Here is a 14,708-nt window from a genome sequence, read left to right on the forward strand (position 1 = left end):
CACATACACCCTTGAATTGAATCAACTCATCAGATTGCAAATTTGAATCAAATTTACTCTTTGAATTAAAGTACAAATTGAAACTGAATCCTAATTTATTAGCAGATACATGTAGCTGCATAATCAAGAATATTTTATGTTTTGAGCCAGTGAAAAAGGCTGTACACATTAATTGTATGGAACAATACAAGGAATTATAATAGATTATATAGATATTGGACAAATGATAGCAAAATAAATTGCAGTTTTTGTCTAATAGAAACTGATTTTCCCAGTGGTTTGAGCAATATAAGTATATTTCATTACAGTATTCTAAGAGTCATATTAGGCATACAAATGAGGGCCCATTCTATTTGATGAAAACATTTCTAAGTATGACTTAAATTGTGACTACTGTGTTCTAGTTAGCTACTAACAGTTCCCAGCAAGTGGACACCAAAAATAAAAGTGCCATTTGGGCCAGAGAGAGTGAAAATGAAACTACGTTGCTGTATTATACGTATATAGTTCAGTTATGTGGGGAAATTTATGTGTTAACATCATTGGTTCATAAAGGTTAAGCATTTGACAGCTGAACATGAGGTAAAACGATGACAGCGGAACACGAGGGAGTTTTGACAGCTGTCAAAACTCCCGACTTGCGCATGCGCACGAGTTGACAGCTCTCGGCTGTCAAAGCAACACAAGCCGCAGCACGAGGAACCGAACTGTCAAACGAACCGCAAAGCTGATTGGAGGAGAAGAGAAGCGGGAAGAAGACCGGCTTGTGATTGGACCGATCGACCGGCACCAGACTATAAATAGCCAAGTGTTCCTGTTACCTTTTGGCTCTGTTCTAATAAACGTGTTAAGGTTACCAGCTGTCTGGAGTGGTTTGTCCAGCCACTTTACTGGCGACAAAGGTGGGATCCGCTTCTCGAGCTGAAGTCACGGCCAGGAAGGCAGTTCCCGGCCAACCGAGCTAAGTCACTGGAAGTTTTAACTTCCACAGTGAAGCGGACCACCGAACCTTGACAGCATGGCTAATTTCGGACGAGTGAGAGAATTCGACACTCACCACCCCGAGCGATGGGAATCGCACCTGGGGCAGGTCGAGGGGTTCCTCCTCGTCAGCAAAATCACGGATGACAGAGCCAAAGCAGCAGCCCTTCTCTACATCAGCGGGCCACCCGTCTATGATGCTGCTGTCGGGCTATTCAGCCCCGTACCGATCACCGAGGTCCCATATGCCGAGCTCATCGACCGGCTTAGCAAACACTACATGCCGGCCCGCTCGGAACTGTACTGGCGAGTACAGTTCGCCCAGCGAAGACAGCGGCCGGATGAAGCTGCAAACGACTTCATCGCAGGAGTCTGGCACGCTGCACGAAGCTGCAACTTCCCCGATTTAGAAGAGCAGATCCGGGACCAGGTGGTCATCGGCCTGAGAGACGAACGCCTCAGGAAGAAACTCACGTCAAAACCTGAGATGACGCTTGCCCAGGTCTCACAGGAGATCTTGGCATATGAGGACAACCATAAGAAGTCCCTCACCCGAACAACAACGGAACCCCAGAGCAGCGTCCACCAGGACGAAGCATCTTTCAGCGACGAAGAGTCCATTGACTTGACCGACACGGATGCCATACAACGCCGTATGGAGAGAAGGCAAAACAGACGCAGTGACACCAACGACCGGTCCAAGCCGAGAAACTTCGCGCCAGTTCAAAGTGAACAAGGCAACGTCTGTGCCAGTTGTGGGGGCAACCATGCCCGGGCCAATTGCCGGTTTAGGAGCGCTAAATGCCACAACTGTGGCAAGACTGGCCACATCAAACCCGTCTGCCGAAGCCGTCCCCGTGACAATCTGCATGAAGTGGAGGCTACCCCCCCAGGTACGATCTCCTACCGAGCCAGTAAGGGAAAAATTCCAGAAGCGTTAATAGAGGCAATTGACAGGGTGCACAATCTGAGCCCTAAGGTAAAAATTAAAACTAAGCTGCAAGGGGTCCTTTGTGACATGGAGGTGGATTCAGGCTCAGCTGTAACACTAATTTCGTTTAAGACGTTTAGGGAAGTCTGCCGGAACAGTAAAAAAATAATACCGTTAGAACCTCCTCAGGTTCAATTAGCAGACTACCAGAAAACTCCAATTCAGCTTAAGGGTAAAGCTAAGGTCTGGGTGGAGTACAAAAAGTTCAAGGGACCCCTAGAAGTAATAGTCACCAGCGGAAACCGCACTAATCTAATAGGGTTAAATTGGTTTAACCCCTTAGGAATCGCCATTACTGGCGTCAACACGGTACAAACGTCAAACCTCGAGGCCGTCTGCAGAAAATATGCAGACGTGTTTGACGGTTCTTTAGGCAAATATACAGGTCCGCCCATCAACCTTAACTTGAACCCCGCCATACAACCTGTCAAAATCAGGACCAGGAGGGTCCCCTTCGCCCTCAAACAAAAAATTGAGGATGAACTGGAACGCCTCGTAAAGCTGGGGGTCTTAGTACCTACGGACGGGGGCAGCTGGGAAACCCCCATCGTAACTCCAGTAAAACCTAATGGACAAATTAGAATATGCGCTGACTATAAAGGGACCCTGAACTTAGCGCTCAATGCCCATTCTTACCCCATTCCAGCAGTAAGGGATGTCCTAGCTTCTATTTGCTCAGGCGCCATTTTTGCGAAATTAGACCTCACGCAGGCGTATTTGCAATTGCCTGTGACAGATGACACTGCGGTCGCCCAGACAATTGTCACACACCGCGGTGCATTTAAAGTGACAAGACTACAATTTGGCATTTCGGCAGCCCCAGGCATATTTCAAAGTATCATGGAAAAAACTTTAAAAGGAATTCCCGGGGTTTCTCCTTATTTTGATGATGTACTCATCGCCGGAGAAACAGAAGCCATTTTAGCTGACAGGTTGTCAGCTGTACTAGACCGGTTCAGAACTGCCGGATTTAAACTAAAGAGAGAAAAGTGCTCTATAGGAGTTCCGTCTACGGAATTCCTCGGGTACAAAATCGATGCCCAAGGCATCCACCCTACCAATGACAAACTAAAAGCTATTCAAGCAGCCCCCAGCCCCAAAAACAAACAAGAACTTCAGGCGTTTTTAGGTCTATTAAATTTTTATCACGCCTTCCTGCCCCACAAGGCTACAATTGCTGAACCGCTTCATAGATTATTAGACAAGGGCAGTCCCTGGACCTGGACAAAGGTACACGAGAATAGTTTCCAGTCACTTAAAAACATCATTTGCAAAAGCTCCACTGTCACCTTATTCAAAGAGGACGCCCCTGTCTGCATCGCGTGCGATGCATCTCCATATGGAATAGGAGCCGTCTTAAGCCACCTAGACCAGGATGACACTCAAAGACCCATCGCATTCTATTCCCGAACACTAACTAAAACTGAAAGGAATTACGCTCAAATTGATAGGGAGGCTCTGGCCATCGTTGCCGGGGTTAAAAAATTTCATGACTATTTGTACGGCAGACCCTTCACTATCTTCACAGACCACAAACCCCTATTAGGCATCTTTACCTGGAATAAAACAACCCCCCAAATATTATCCCCGAGAATCCTGCGCTGGTCAACCTTTTTATCAGCATACTCTTACAAACTGATATACAAGCCAGGCAGGGAACTTGGACATGCAGACTGTTTAAGCAGGCTTCCAATACAGCGCTACGACCCAGACCCAGCCCCCGCCGGTGGCATACTGGCTATCAATGAACTACCAGAATGCCCCCTCACAGCAAAAATCATTGCTGACAACTCCATTAAGGATATCACTCTCAGCAGAGTCCTGCGATGGGTCACAACCGGATGGCCTAACAAGTGCCCAGAGGAAAGGTTCCGTCCATTTTTTCCCAAACAATTAGAACTAACCTCACACTTAGGCTGTTTATTATGGGGGAACAGGGTGGTGATACCTCACACAAACATACAACAAACATTAAGAACCCTTCACGAGGGACATCCAGGGATGGTCAAAATGAAGCTTCTTGCAAGGAGTTATGTATGGTGGCCTGGGATTGACAAAGACATAGAACAACACGTAGGGGGATGTTATACTTGCCAACTAACGAGAGGCGACCCACCCCACGCCCCAGTTCATAGATGGGAAACGACAAAAAATCCTTGGTCCCGCATCCACCTAGATTTTGCGGGACCGATACGAGGGCAGAATTTCTTAATAATAGTTGACAGTTTTTCTAAATGGCTCGAAGTGATTCCCTTAAATAAAATTACATCATACTCCACCATACAAGCACTTAGAAAAGTTTTCGCAACACATGGCCTTCCAGACGTCATAGTTTCTGATAATGGCCCACAATTCACTTCTCGTGAATTTCAGATGTTCGCTTCGAGGAACTGTATTAGACTGGTCACATCAGCGCCATTCCACCCATCGTCGAATGGGATGGCAGAAATTATGGTAAGGTCCACTAAAGAAGCACTTAATAAGTTCATAAAAGGGAACTGGCACCAGCGGCTTAGTCAATTTCTCCTAGCCCAACACACCACACCGGGCACCACCACCGGGAAAACGCCAGCGGAGCTTCGATGGGGCAGGAGACTAATTACGAGATTAGACCGTCTGCACCCTGATAGAACATCAAACCACCAAGATCCCCCAACACCATTACCACGAACCTTCTCTCCTGGCCAAACCATCTGGGCACGGAATTACACCAGCAACCAAAAGTGGATTGAGGGGGTTATAATAAAACAAACCAGTCCCGTCTCATACTTAATTCATTCAGACTCACAAGGCCATTTACGCCGGCACGTCGACCAACTACGTATCCGCAAACCACAAATTACACCCCCACCACCTCAACAACCCCTTTTACCTTCCTTCATACCAAGTATCCCGCCTGCCGAAGAAGCACAGCCACTTCAACCACAAGAGGAACCAGAACCCGGAAATGAGACTCCCCTGCGACGATCCAGCCGATTACGGAAAGCACCCGCATACTTACGGGACTATGAGTGGGAAGGAAGTAACAAACAAACACATGGGGGTGGAAACGAACCAGGGGAAGGGTAAGGGGTGTATTATACGTATATAGTTCAGTTATGTGGGGAAATTTATGTGTTAACATCATTGGTTCATAAAGGTTAAGCATTTGACAGCTGAACATGAGGTAAAACGATGACAGCGGAACACGAGGGAGTTTTGACAGCTGTCAAAACTCCCGACTCGCGCATGCGCACGAGTTGACAGCTCTCGGCTGTCAAAGCAACACAAGCCGCAGCACGAGGAACCGAACTGTCAAACGAACCGCAAAGCTGATTGGAGGAGAAGAGAAGCGGGAAGAAGACCGGCTTGTGATTGGACCGATCGACCGGCACCAGACTATAAATAGCCAAGTGTTCCTGTTACCTTTTGGCTCTGTTCTAATAAACGTGTTAAGGTTACCAGCTGTCTGGAGTGGTTTGTCCAGCCACTTTAGTTGCCAATCTAGCTGCTGCATGCCATTGCTTGCCTTAGTGTTACCTGTGGAAAACAGATTCCTTACAGGATCAGCTTTTGATTCAGTGCATCAGATGCCTGGGGCTTGAAATTACTACTGTCCGGGTAACCCTCTTGTTTTCTCTTTGCACCACAAAAAAATTTGTGGGTACTAGGAAAGAGTGGGAGAAATACTGTCGGCTATATCAAGAATACACTTTTTGGGGAAAGTGAAGAACAGAAAATATTCTGGGACTGAACAAAGCAAAGCTAAATATGGTAGGAAAGAGCAAGTAGATTATTGCAAGAAAAAATGGGAGGTTAATGATTGGCTGCCCTTTCGTTCACATTGCAGCCTATACAAAGACATTAAAATGGTGTAATGGTTAAGGTACCAAGCTACAAAGCAAGAGACCATGAATTCAAGTCCCCCTGTAGCCATGGAAGCCAGCTGGGTGACTTTGGGTAGTCATTCTCTCTTGACCCAAGCCTTCTTACAGGATTGTTGTTATTATGGAGAAAATAGGAGGAGGAAGTGTGTTGGAATACATTGGGTTATTTGTAAAAATAATAAAGGCAGGATACTAATGAATGAGTGAATGAATGATCTCTAATATGTTCTTAGATTATTTTAGGCTTCTTGTCCAGGAGGATTTTTATGTGCATGCTGAGATTGTCCAATCAAGAACAATCTGGGATTTCATTTCTTCTTTGAAAGCCATGAAGTAGTCTCCATTTTAGTACCTGGCCCAGCATATTCTGTTTGGATGAGACTGATAATCTGAAAGTGCAGGATAACTATGTGAAACCAATGTCATAGATAGTTTTAGATGGGTTCAAATCATTGTCACAAATACCACATGAGTAGTTTATATAGGGATGTGCCTAAGTTACATAAGATCTTATTTATTTAATTCAATAAGTTAGCACAACTTGGAAAACACAGTTAATTGAAATAAGCAATGTTTCCTCAGATGAAAGATGTTTCTCCCGGCCTATAGGAGGCACTTCTAAGATTTCTAATGAAAAAAATCCCACACCCATGACCTGAATGCAGTGTTGGAATTCAGCCAGTTTGCACCAATTCAGCAGAACCGGTAGCTAATTTTTTGTTGCCCAGGCCCAGAATGGACTTCCAGAAGCTGCATCCACAGAGAAAACCAGTTGTTCACATATTTGAATCCCACCATTGCCTGAATGATGTATCTACCAATTATGGGCCTGTCTCATAAATGTAATTTCTGGGAGACATTATTGAGAAGGTAGTTGTCTCACCCTCCAGATGCTTATGAAGGATTCTAATTATCCGAATCTAATTCAATCAGGCTTTTAGCCAAACTGAAGCTGCTTTGATTATGTTTGGGGAAATGCTAAGTGCCTTGGAATTCTCAAGTGTTCGTTGTCATCAGCCACAATGTTCTTCTCCTTCAATTGGGGGACTGGTCTTTAGGAACACAGATTTACAATGGCTCAGTCTGATGCTAGGAGTTGACATAATGAAATTATTGCTCGACACTTAGGCTGGTGACCTGCGGTGTTCCACAGGGTTGCATCTTATCTTGCATCTTATTCATTAAACAGCTGGAGAAGGCCATGAAGAGATTTAGAGTGTGGTGTCATCAGTATTGCTCCTTATCAGTTAACTGAAAGAGCAATCAATATGTTAAGCATTGCCTAAATCTGATAATTGGGAGGATAAGGCAGAACCTACTCAATTAAAACCAGAGAAACCAAGGTACTGTTGGTAAATAGGAAAAGAGGTCTTGGAGATGGTGAAACTCTCCCTGTGAAAAAGCAAATTCACAATATAAGAGTACCGGCAGGCTTCTGGGCTGAATAAATTTGGTGTTGTTTCTTAAAGCCTTGGTTACGCTGTATTGGTGTTATTACTACACATTCTATTTAGGCTGGTACTATCTTTGAAAAATGTGCAGAAACAGCAGCTTGTACAAATTGTACCAGCTAAGCTGCCAACCTGTACAAGGTACAGGATTATATACAACTGGTACGGCAAGATCAACAATTGCTTACTGAGCACACATGTAGGGCCTATTATAGAGATTAACTTTCCCATGATGAAGCTGTTCAACTATTGAGATTTGTACATGAAACCTTTTGAGTATCACCCCCTCCCCATGCCGTTATTTCTAGTACCTTTAAAAGGACCTTTTCTTGTATTGCTTTCAGATATGGAACTGTTGGATTTTATATTTTCCTTCCAATTTCTCAGCATTTAGAACATCTGTAAAATATCCCTCTTTTGCTAAGTTCATAATTGCTAATTGATTTTAGCATGAATTTTACTATTAATTTTAATTTATGCTTTATTCTTATTATTTAGCCACCTTGAATGTTCACTAGAATAGAAAGGCAAGGCACAAATCAAAACAATAAATGAATAACGCTTACTCTAGTGATAAATATTTATCCTAATTTTGTTGTTGTTGTTGTTAGCTGTGAAGTCGTGTCCGACCCATCGCGACCCTATGGACAACGTTCCTCCAGGCTTTCCTGTCCTCTACCATCTTCTGGAGTCCATTTAAGCTCATGCCTACTGCTTCAGTAACTCCATCCAGCCACCTCATTCTCTGTCATCCCCTTCTTCTATTGCCCTCAATCTTTCCCAGCATTAGGCTCTTCTCCAGTGAGTCCTTCCTCCTCATTAGGTGGCCAAAGTATTTGAGTTTTAGCTTCAGGATCTGGCCTTCTAAATAGCAGTCAGGGTTGATCTCCTCTAGGACTGACCGGTTTGATCGCCTTGCAGTCCAAGGGACTCGCAGGAGTCTTCTCCAGCACCAGAGTTCAAAGGCCTCAATTCTTTGGCGCTCAGCCTTTTTTATGGTCTAACTTTCACTGCCATACATTGCAACTGGGAAGACCATAGCCTTGACTATACGCAGTTTTGTTGACAGGGTGATGTCTCTGCTTTTTAGTCTGCTGTCAAGATTTGCCATGGCTTTCCTCCCGAGGAGCAAGCGTCTTTTAATTTCTTGGCTGCAGTCCCCGTCTGCGGTGATCTTGGAGCCCAGGAAAATAAAATCTGTCACTACCTCCATTTCTTCCCCATCTATTTCCCAGGAATTGAGAGGGCCGGATGCCATGATCTTGGTTTTCTTAATGTTTAGTTTCAACCCAACCTTTGCACTCTCCTTCTTCACTCGCAACAAGAGACTCTTCAGTACCTCTAATTTAGTCTACTTATAATCCTTATCTCTGTATATTTAGATAGTTGATTTATCAAAACCCACCACAGAATACTTCTTTTCAGGAGTGTGAAGAAGCATGAATAAAATACAATTATTTTCTTTGCATTTATAATAAAAATTGGTTTTCTTGATTATCAGAATTAGTTGTGGATTATAATATAATTAGTCTATATGTCTTCCCATCCACTGGCCTGGCAAAGAATCCTCATTTATTTAGACAATAGTTCTTTGAATTCCTCTTACATCAAGAATTGATTTATAAATTTATAGTATTAATTTTAGAATTTGATTCAGTTTTGTAGTTTGTTTTGTATCACTATTTTTATCTAGATAAATATTACTAAGTCAAACTTATGATCTTCCTGATTTGCAATTTCTGGAACACAAAGCTAAGCAGGAAGTTATCAGAGGGATAAGGATGTGCAAGAGAAAATCCTGAGCTAAAAAATTACACATGTTTGTGTTTACTAGTACAGGGTTACTAGCACAGGATGCATGAAATTACTAAGGAAAGAAAAATCTGAATTGTGACTTGGAACTTTTTACCTCAGGAAATGAATTCATTTTTATGGGCCTAGTACATTTCATATTTTAAAAGATCAATTGCTGCAATGACGAACAACAGTAGGATATGTGGTATGAGAAATTATTGAAAATCTTGGGTTTGAATCTGATGGTTGTTTATTATTCTGTGTCAAATATAAGTGGTAAATATTAAGGGGGAAAATGTATAGGCATAAGTATTTACAAAATGTGTTTGCTAGATTTGACACTAATATGTCAAAGAAGCAAACTTAGCGTTCCTTAGTCTTGTCAACTGCCATCTTGTTTAACACTGACTATATTGTTAAGTGATAAATATATATCATGTCAAGTGTTATATATATATATATATATATATATATATATATATATATATATATATATATATATATATATATATGTTTAAGTATTTGTCAAGGCTTTTTGAATGGACCTTGCTAATTAACTCTTTCATTCCTGTTTTTGGCCCGGCTCAGGGTTTATCCACAGGACATAGTCAACTTATGACAGCTCATTATTTGTGCAAATTATTCAAATTGCTAATAAAGAATTTGGGAGGCTAAGATGATCATTTCGAACTCATTATGTTCTCATCAGTTAGTCATACCCTTTATCTGAGATTCGAACCCGGGCTGATTATATATCAGGCAGTGTTTTAACCTCCTGAGCCACGGGGTTCTTTCTCTCTTATATTAGCTGGAAGGCAAGGCAAATGTATGTTTAAGTATTTGTCAAGGCATCTTAGCCTCCCAAATTCTTTATTAGCAATTTGAATAATTTGCACAAATAATGAGCTGTCATAAGTTGACTATGTCCTGTGGATAAGCCCTGAGCCGGGCCAAAAACAGGAATGAAAGAGTTAATTAGCAAGGTCCATTCAAAAAGCCTTGACAAATACTTAAACATACATTTGCCTTGCCTTCCAGCTAATATAAGAGAGAAAGAACCCCGTGGCTCAGGAGGTTAAAACACTGCCTGATATATAATCAGCCCGGGTTCAAATCTCAGATAAAGGGTATGACTAACTGATGAGAACATAATGAGTTCGAAATGATCATCTTAGCCTCCCAAATTCTTTATTAGCAATTTGAATAATTTGCACACACACACACACACACACACACACACACACACACACACACACATATATATATATATATATATATATATATATATATATGTATGTATGTATGTATGTATGGAAGGGACGCGGTGGCTCAGTGGGTTAGGATGCTGAGTTTGTCGATCAGAAGGTCGGCAGTTTGGCGGGTCGAATCCCGAGTGCCGCATAACAGAGTGAGCGCCTGTTACTCGTCTCAGCTTCTGCCAACCTAGCAGTTCGAAAGCACGTAGAAACGCAAGTAGAAAAATAGGGACCACTTACGGTGGGAAGGTAACAGCATTCCATGCGCCTTTGGTGTCTAGTCATGCCGGCCACATGACCACGGAGACGTCCTCGGACAAGTGCTGGCTCTTCGGCTTTGAAACGGAGATGAGCACCGGCCCCTAGAGTCAGAAACGACTAGCACACATGTGCGGGGGAACCTTTACCTTTATGTATGTATGTGTGTATGTGTGTGTTTGTGTGTGTGTGTGTGTGTATGTGTGTGTATATATCTATCTATCTCAGGACTGATATACTGTATATTTCCATTAAATACATTTAGATTTAGGCAAATTTATTGGATAAGCAAGTTGAAAATATCGAAGCATGTGGAAAACAAACTCTAACCCTAACAATAGAAGATAGAGTCATTTTGTCAAATTATTAGATGGGTTTCAGCATTGTGGTCCTTTAAAACATTTCATTCATTTTTTAATTTAACCACCCAAATTAATATTCTCCCTCAGAAATATGCACTGTGGTTATGTGCCCTGAAGTCATGTACAGTACTTTAAATGATAGACTAATTTTCTCTTCAGAGTTTTACTGATAGAATTTAAAAGTAAAGTTTTTGCTTTTAAGTCATACATATTAGCTATGTATGACTTAATACAAAATTATGGTACATTGCACTACTTTCATTTATGACATACTCTTTTAATTTACAGATATTCCATTTGTAGCCAGATCATATAATTCTATAGCTAATATGCTGAAACTCCTAAATTTTGAAGAATTCAGCTTTTCCTCCCTCATATATCATGTTTTTCCAATTTGCTACCCTTAAATAATTGTCTCATGTACTACCTTTCATACTATAATACTATTATATAATAATATTACATGATCCATGAGACTGAAAATAAAAAACAACAACCCAGACACCTGACATTGGTATATTTTGTATTTTATGCAATAATAGTTACCGAACAGGCATATTTCACTTTTTATCTACAAAGCTGTGCTCCATTTTTTTTAAAAAAAATTCAAAGTGAATAACTTTTTATTAATATCACATAAGAGGATATGGCAAACTATATACAGTATTCACATTCTCCATCTTATCAATGCTGTTTTCATCAAGGTAAAAAAAAATGAAATGTTTCCTAAATATAACTAAAAAAAAATCTACAAGAATATCTCTCATCTTTGATTATAAGTGACACTCTCAAGTTACAATGTATTTATATTTAACAATTACAGGTATATATTTATTGCTAATATGGGAATAGCATGAGAAAGTATGAGAAGACTGACAAAACTTAAATTATTTACTAGATTGTCTTCTTGTCATTTCTTTCCCTATAGTTTCCAACACAAGTGTTGAAATAATTTTTTAATATATTAACATATGTTTAACAGGACATTTTAATATTCTTAATACCCCCAAGAACTAATCATGAATTGATGTGATCTCTCCTCCCCTTTTTCTGCCCACTCAAAAAATTCTTACCAAAACACTGGCTTCCGGTTTGTGCGCACGGCACTTTCGGACACACAGAGAGAGCTCTCTCCCTGCCGTCCGATCTTTCTTCATTGGAGGACCCTGAAAAGGGTTGAAAGTCACCCCGGAGGGGCAGCCACTGCAACGAGGCCCTCCTGTGATCATGGAAGGGCAGCAGCCCTCCACTTGAATCCAGAGTAGCTCCTTTTGGCCCAAAGAAGAGACTGGCCATCAACATGACCGATCATTAATCCGTTCCCTGCCGAAAGCCAAAAGCACCATCTAGCACAATGAAGCAATCTGGAGGACTTGTGTGAGAACTTTCCTTTCTTATCCCCCTAACTGCCTCCCTGTGGGACTTTTCTGAAAAATTTCTCCCCCCCTTTTTGGAAAAAAACAGCTTTTGTATACTTGGGGGGAATAACATTTTAAGCCTTAAAGTGAAGAAGAAGAAAAAATTATAAAATTTTAAAGGGGACACCAGCTTGGCAAAACTGTCATTTGGATGGTCTCCATGGATGCAAATAAGAGGTGGAGGAAGAAAGGGAGACACATTTGAGAATTTAAAGACACTAAGATGGAAGCCTGATTGGCACAAAAGGAAGGCGAGTTAGATTTAAAGATTTAGACTTCTCTTTTTGGGGGGATTTTTAAGGACAGAACTTAAAAAATCTTTTTGATGGACCAAGGGGAATCTTAAAAAAAAAGAAATGATTTCATATTTAGGTTTTAGATTTTTAAAGGAAAACAAAATTAAGCTTTTAGAATAAAACTTTGAATTATACTATAGAATTTAGAATCTTATAAGAGTATTTTAATAAGTGTTGAATGGTTAAGACAAAAAAATATTTTCTAACAATTGGTGATTTGTTAAGATGAAAACTAGAATTTACTGTTAAATCATAAGAATGATTTGTAATGAACAATGTAAGTTTTGTAGGCAAAAGAATTATTCTTTACTGGAATAGGGAATTGTAGGTTACCCAAAAAGTAAACTTTCTTCTGTATATTATAGGCCACTTTATAGTATTTTATTGCAATTAAAGGTAAAGTTTCCCCTGCACATGCGTGCTAGTCGTTTCCGACTCTAGGGGCCGGTGCTCATCTCTGTTTCAAAGCCGAAGAGTCAGCGCTTGTCCGAGGACGTCTCTGTGGTCATGTGGCTGGCATGACTAGATGCCAAAGGCGCACGGAACGCTGTTACCTTCCCACCATAGTGGTCCCTATTTTTCTACTTGCATTTTTACGTGCTTTCGAACTGCTAGGTTGGCACAAGCTGGGACAAGTAACAAGTGCTCACTCTGTTATGTGGCACTCGGGATTTGACCTGCCAAACTGCCGACCATCTGATCAACAAGCTCAGCGTCCTAACCCACTGAGCCACCGCAATTATAATAATTGCAATTATTGCAATTAGGTAAAACTTAAAAACAGGATTTTGATATGTATTAGTCTAATTACATTGAAAACTTTCTTAATTGATTAGGTCATATCTAGAAATGTATTAACTTGATCACTTTGACTATGTGAAAACTAAGGGAATCAGAGAGGGAATCTTTATTGATGCAACCTGAACTATTTACAAACAACTTGTTATTTGTTATTTTACACTACCCAACCACCATATTGTTTCACCAATACATGTATATGTAAATATTGAAAAACCAATAAAATGTGAATAATAAAAAACAATTCTTACCATAACACTGTATTCCATCACCACTGTATCCAAAGGGGCAGGGTCCACATTTGAATGTCTGATCCTTTGTTGATTCACAGGGCACACCAGGGAAACATGGCATATTTGCACAGTTGAGTTGCTTATTAAGTGATCTCCAGTCAATTGCCAAATGGTTTACACCTGAGGCATAAGGCTTTTTGAATGAAGCAGTCCTTCCTGAAATTCTTGACTGCACAGAGCTCCCTAGTGACTGGCTATGCTGATTTACACGAAGAGTAAATGATGTTTTCCAACTGGAAGAAGACAGTGTGGTCCACACAGACTGTCTCAAATACTTTGCTTTAGAACCATGGTCAGAATTAGTCTGGGTAGCTGAAATCCCAAGATATTTTCCAGAAGGTGTCAGATCAGTTGAGGTACTGCTCTGTTGAAGAGCATGCAGCTTTGTGCCCGTGTCTTCTTGAGTGGAGGTATTCCTTGTGATATCTGCTTGAACCTGCAGTTCATAGTCTGAGAGTATTTTAGCAGCTCCTGCTTCATTTTTTTGAAGAAAGGCTCCCTGGGTGCCATTTTTCACTTTGCTGAATGGAAAGGTTTTTCCTATAGATGGTACAAGAGACGGAGGCACCACTCTTTCTTTGAGTGGAGTTTGAATATCAATAGTTAAGGGATATCTTGCTGTATGAAAGGTTGTTTCTAACTTTGGAATGTGATCTTGTGAAGATACAGAATCAATATCTTGTAAATTCTTTATAACACCTTGGGTAAAGGAGATGTTGGCTTCCCCAGGGACTTCCACAGTTACATGAGACAAACGTTTGGCAGAACTTGACACTAAATGAAAAAAAGGTGGATCAGCACAAAATATTTTATATTTTCTTGTGACATTAGATAGATAGATAGGCAGATAGATAGACAGACAGACAGACGGATGGATGATAAATAGTACTGGAAAAGTGTGATCAGGGTCTATGCATTTTTTGGATTGGTCTTAGTTATTACTT

At 41.0% G+C, this 14,708-nt stretch overlaps 1 protein-coding gene across 1 annotated transcript in view; it reads right to left on the reverse strand.

Annotated features, from left to right (window-relative positions):
* VWDE (von Willebrand factor D and EGF domains) overlaps nt 1–14,708 on the reverse strand; it is a gene marked incomplete at its 5' end in the record, with an annotated part of 239,537 nt that overhangs the window by 84,731 nt on the left and 140,098 nt on the right. The window contains one exon of the mRNA XM_083367117.1: nt 13,723–14,538. Within this exon, the coding sequence (XP_083223243.1) occupies nt 13,723–14,538 (816 nt within the window). The remainder of the gene's footprint in view (nt 1–13,722; nt 14,539–14,708) is intronic.

This window comes from Vipera ursinii (assembly GCF_947247035.1).
Source record: "Vipera ursinii genome assembly, chromosome: 1".
In the NCBI taxonomy this organism is placed as follows: Eukaryota; Metazoa; Chordata; class Lepidosauria; order Squamata; family Viperidae; genus Vipera; species Vipera ursinii.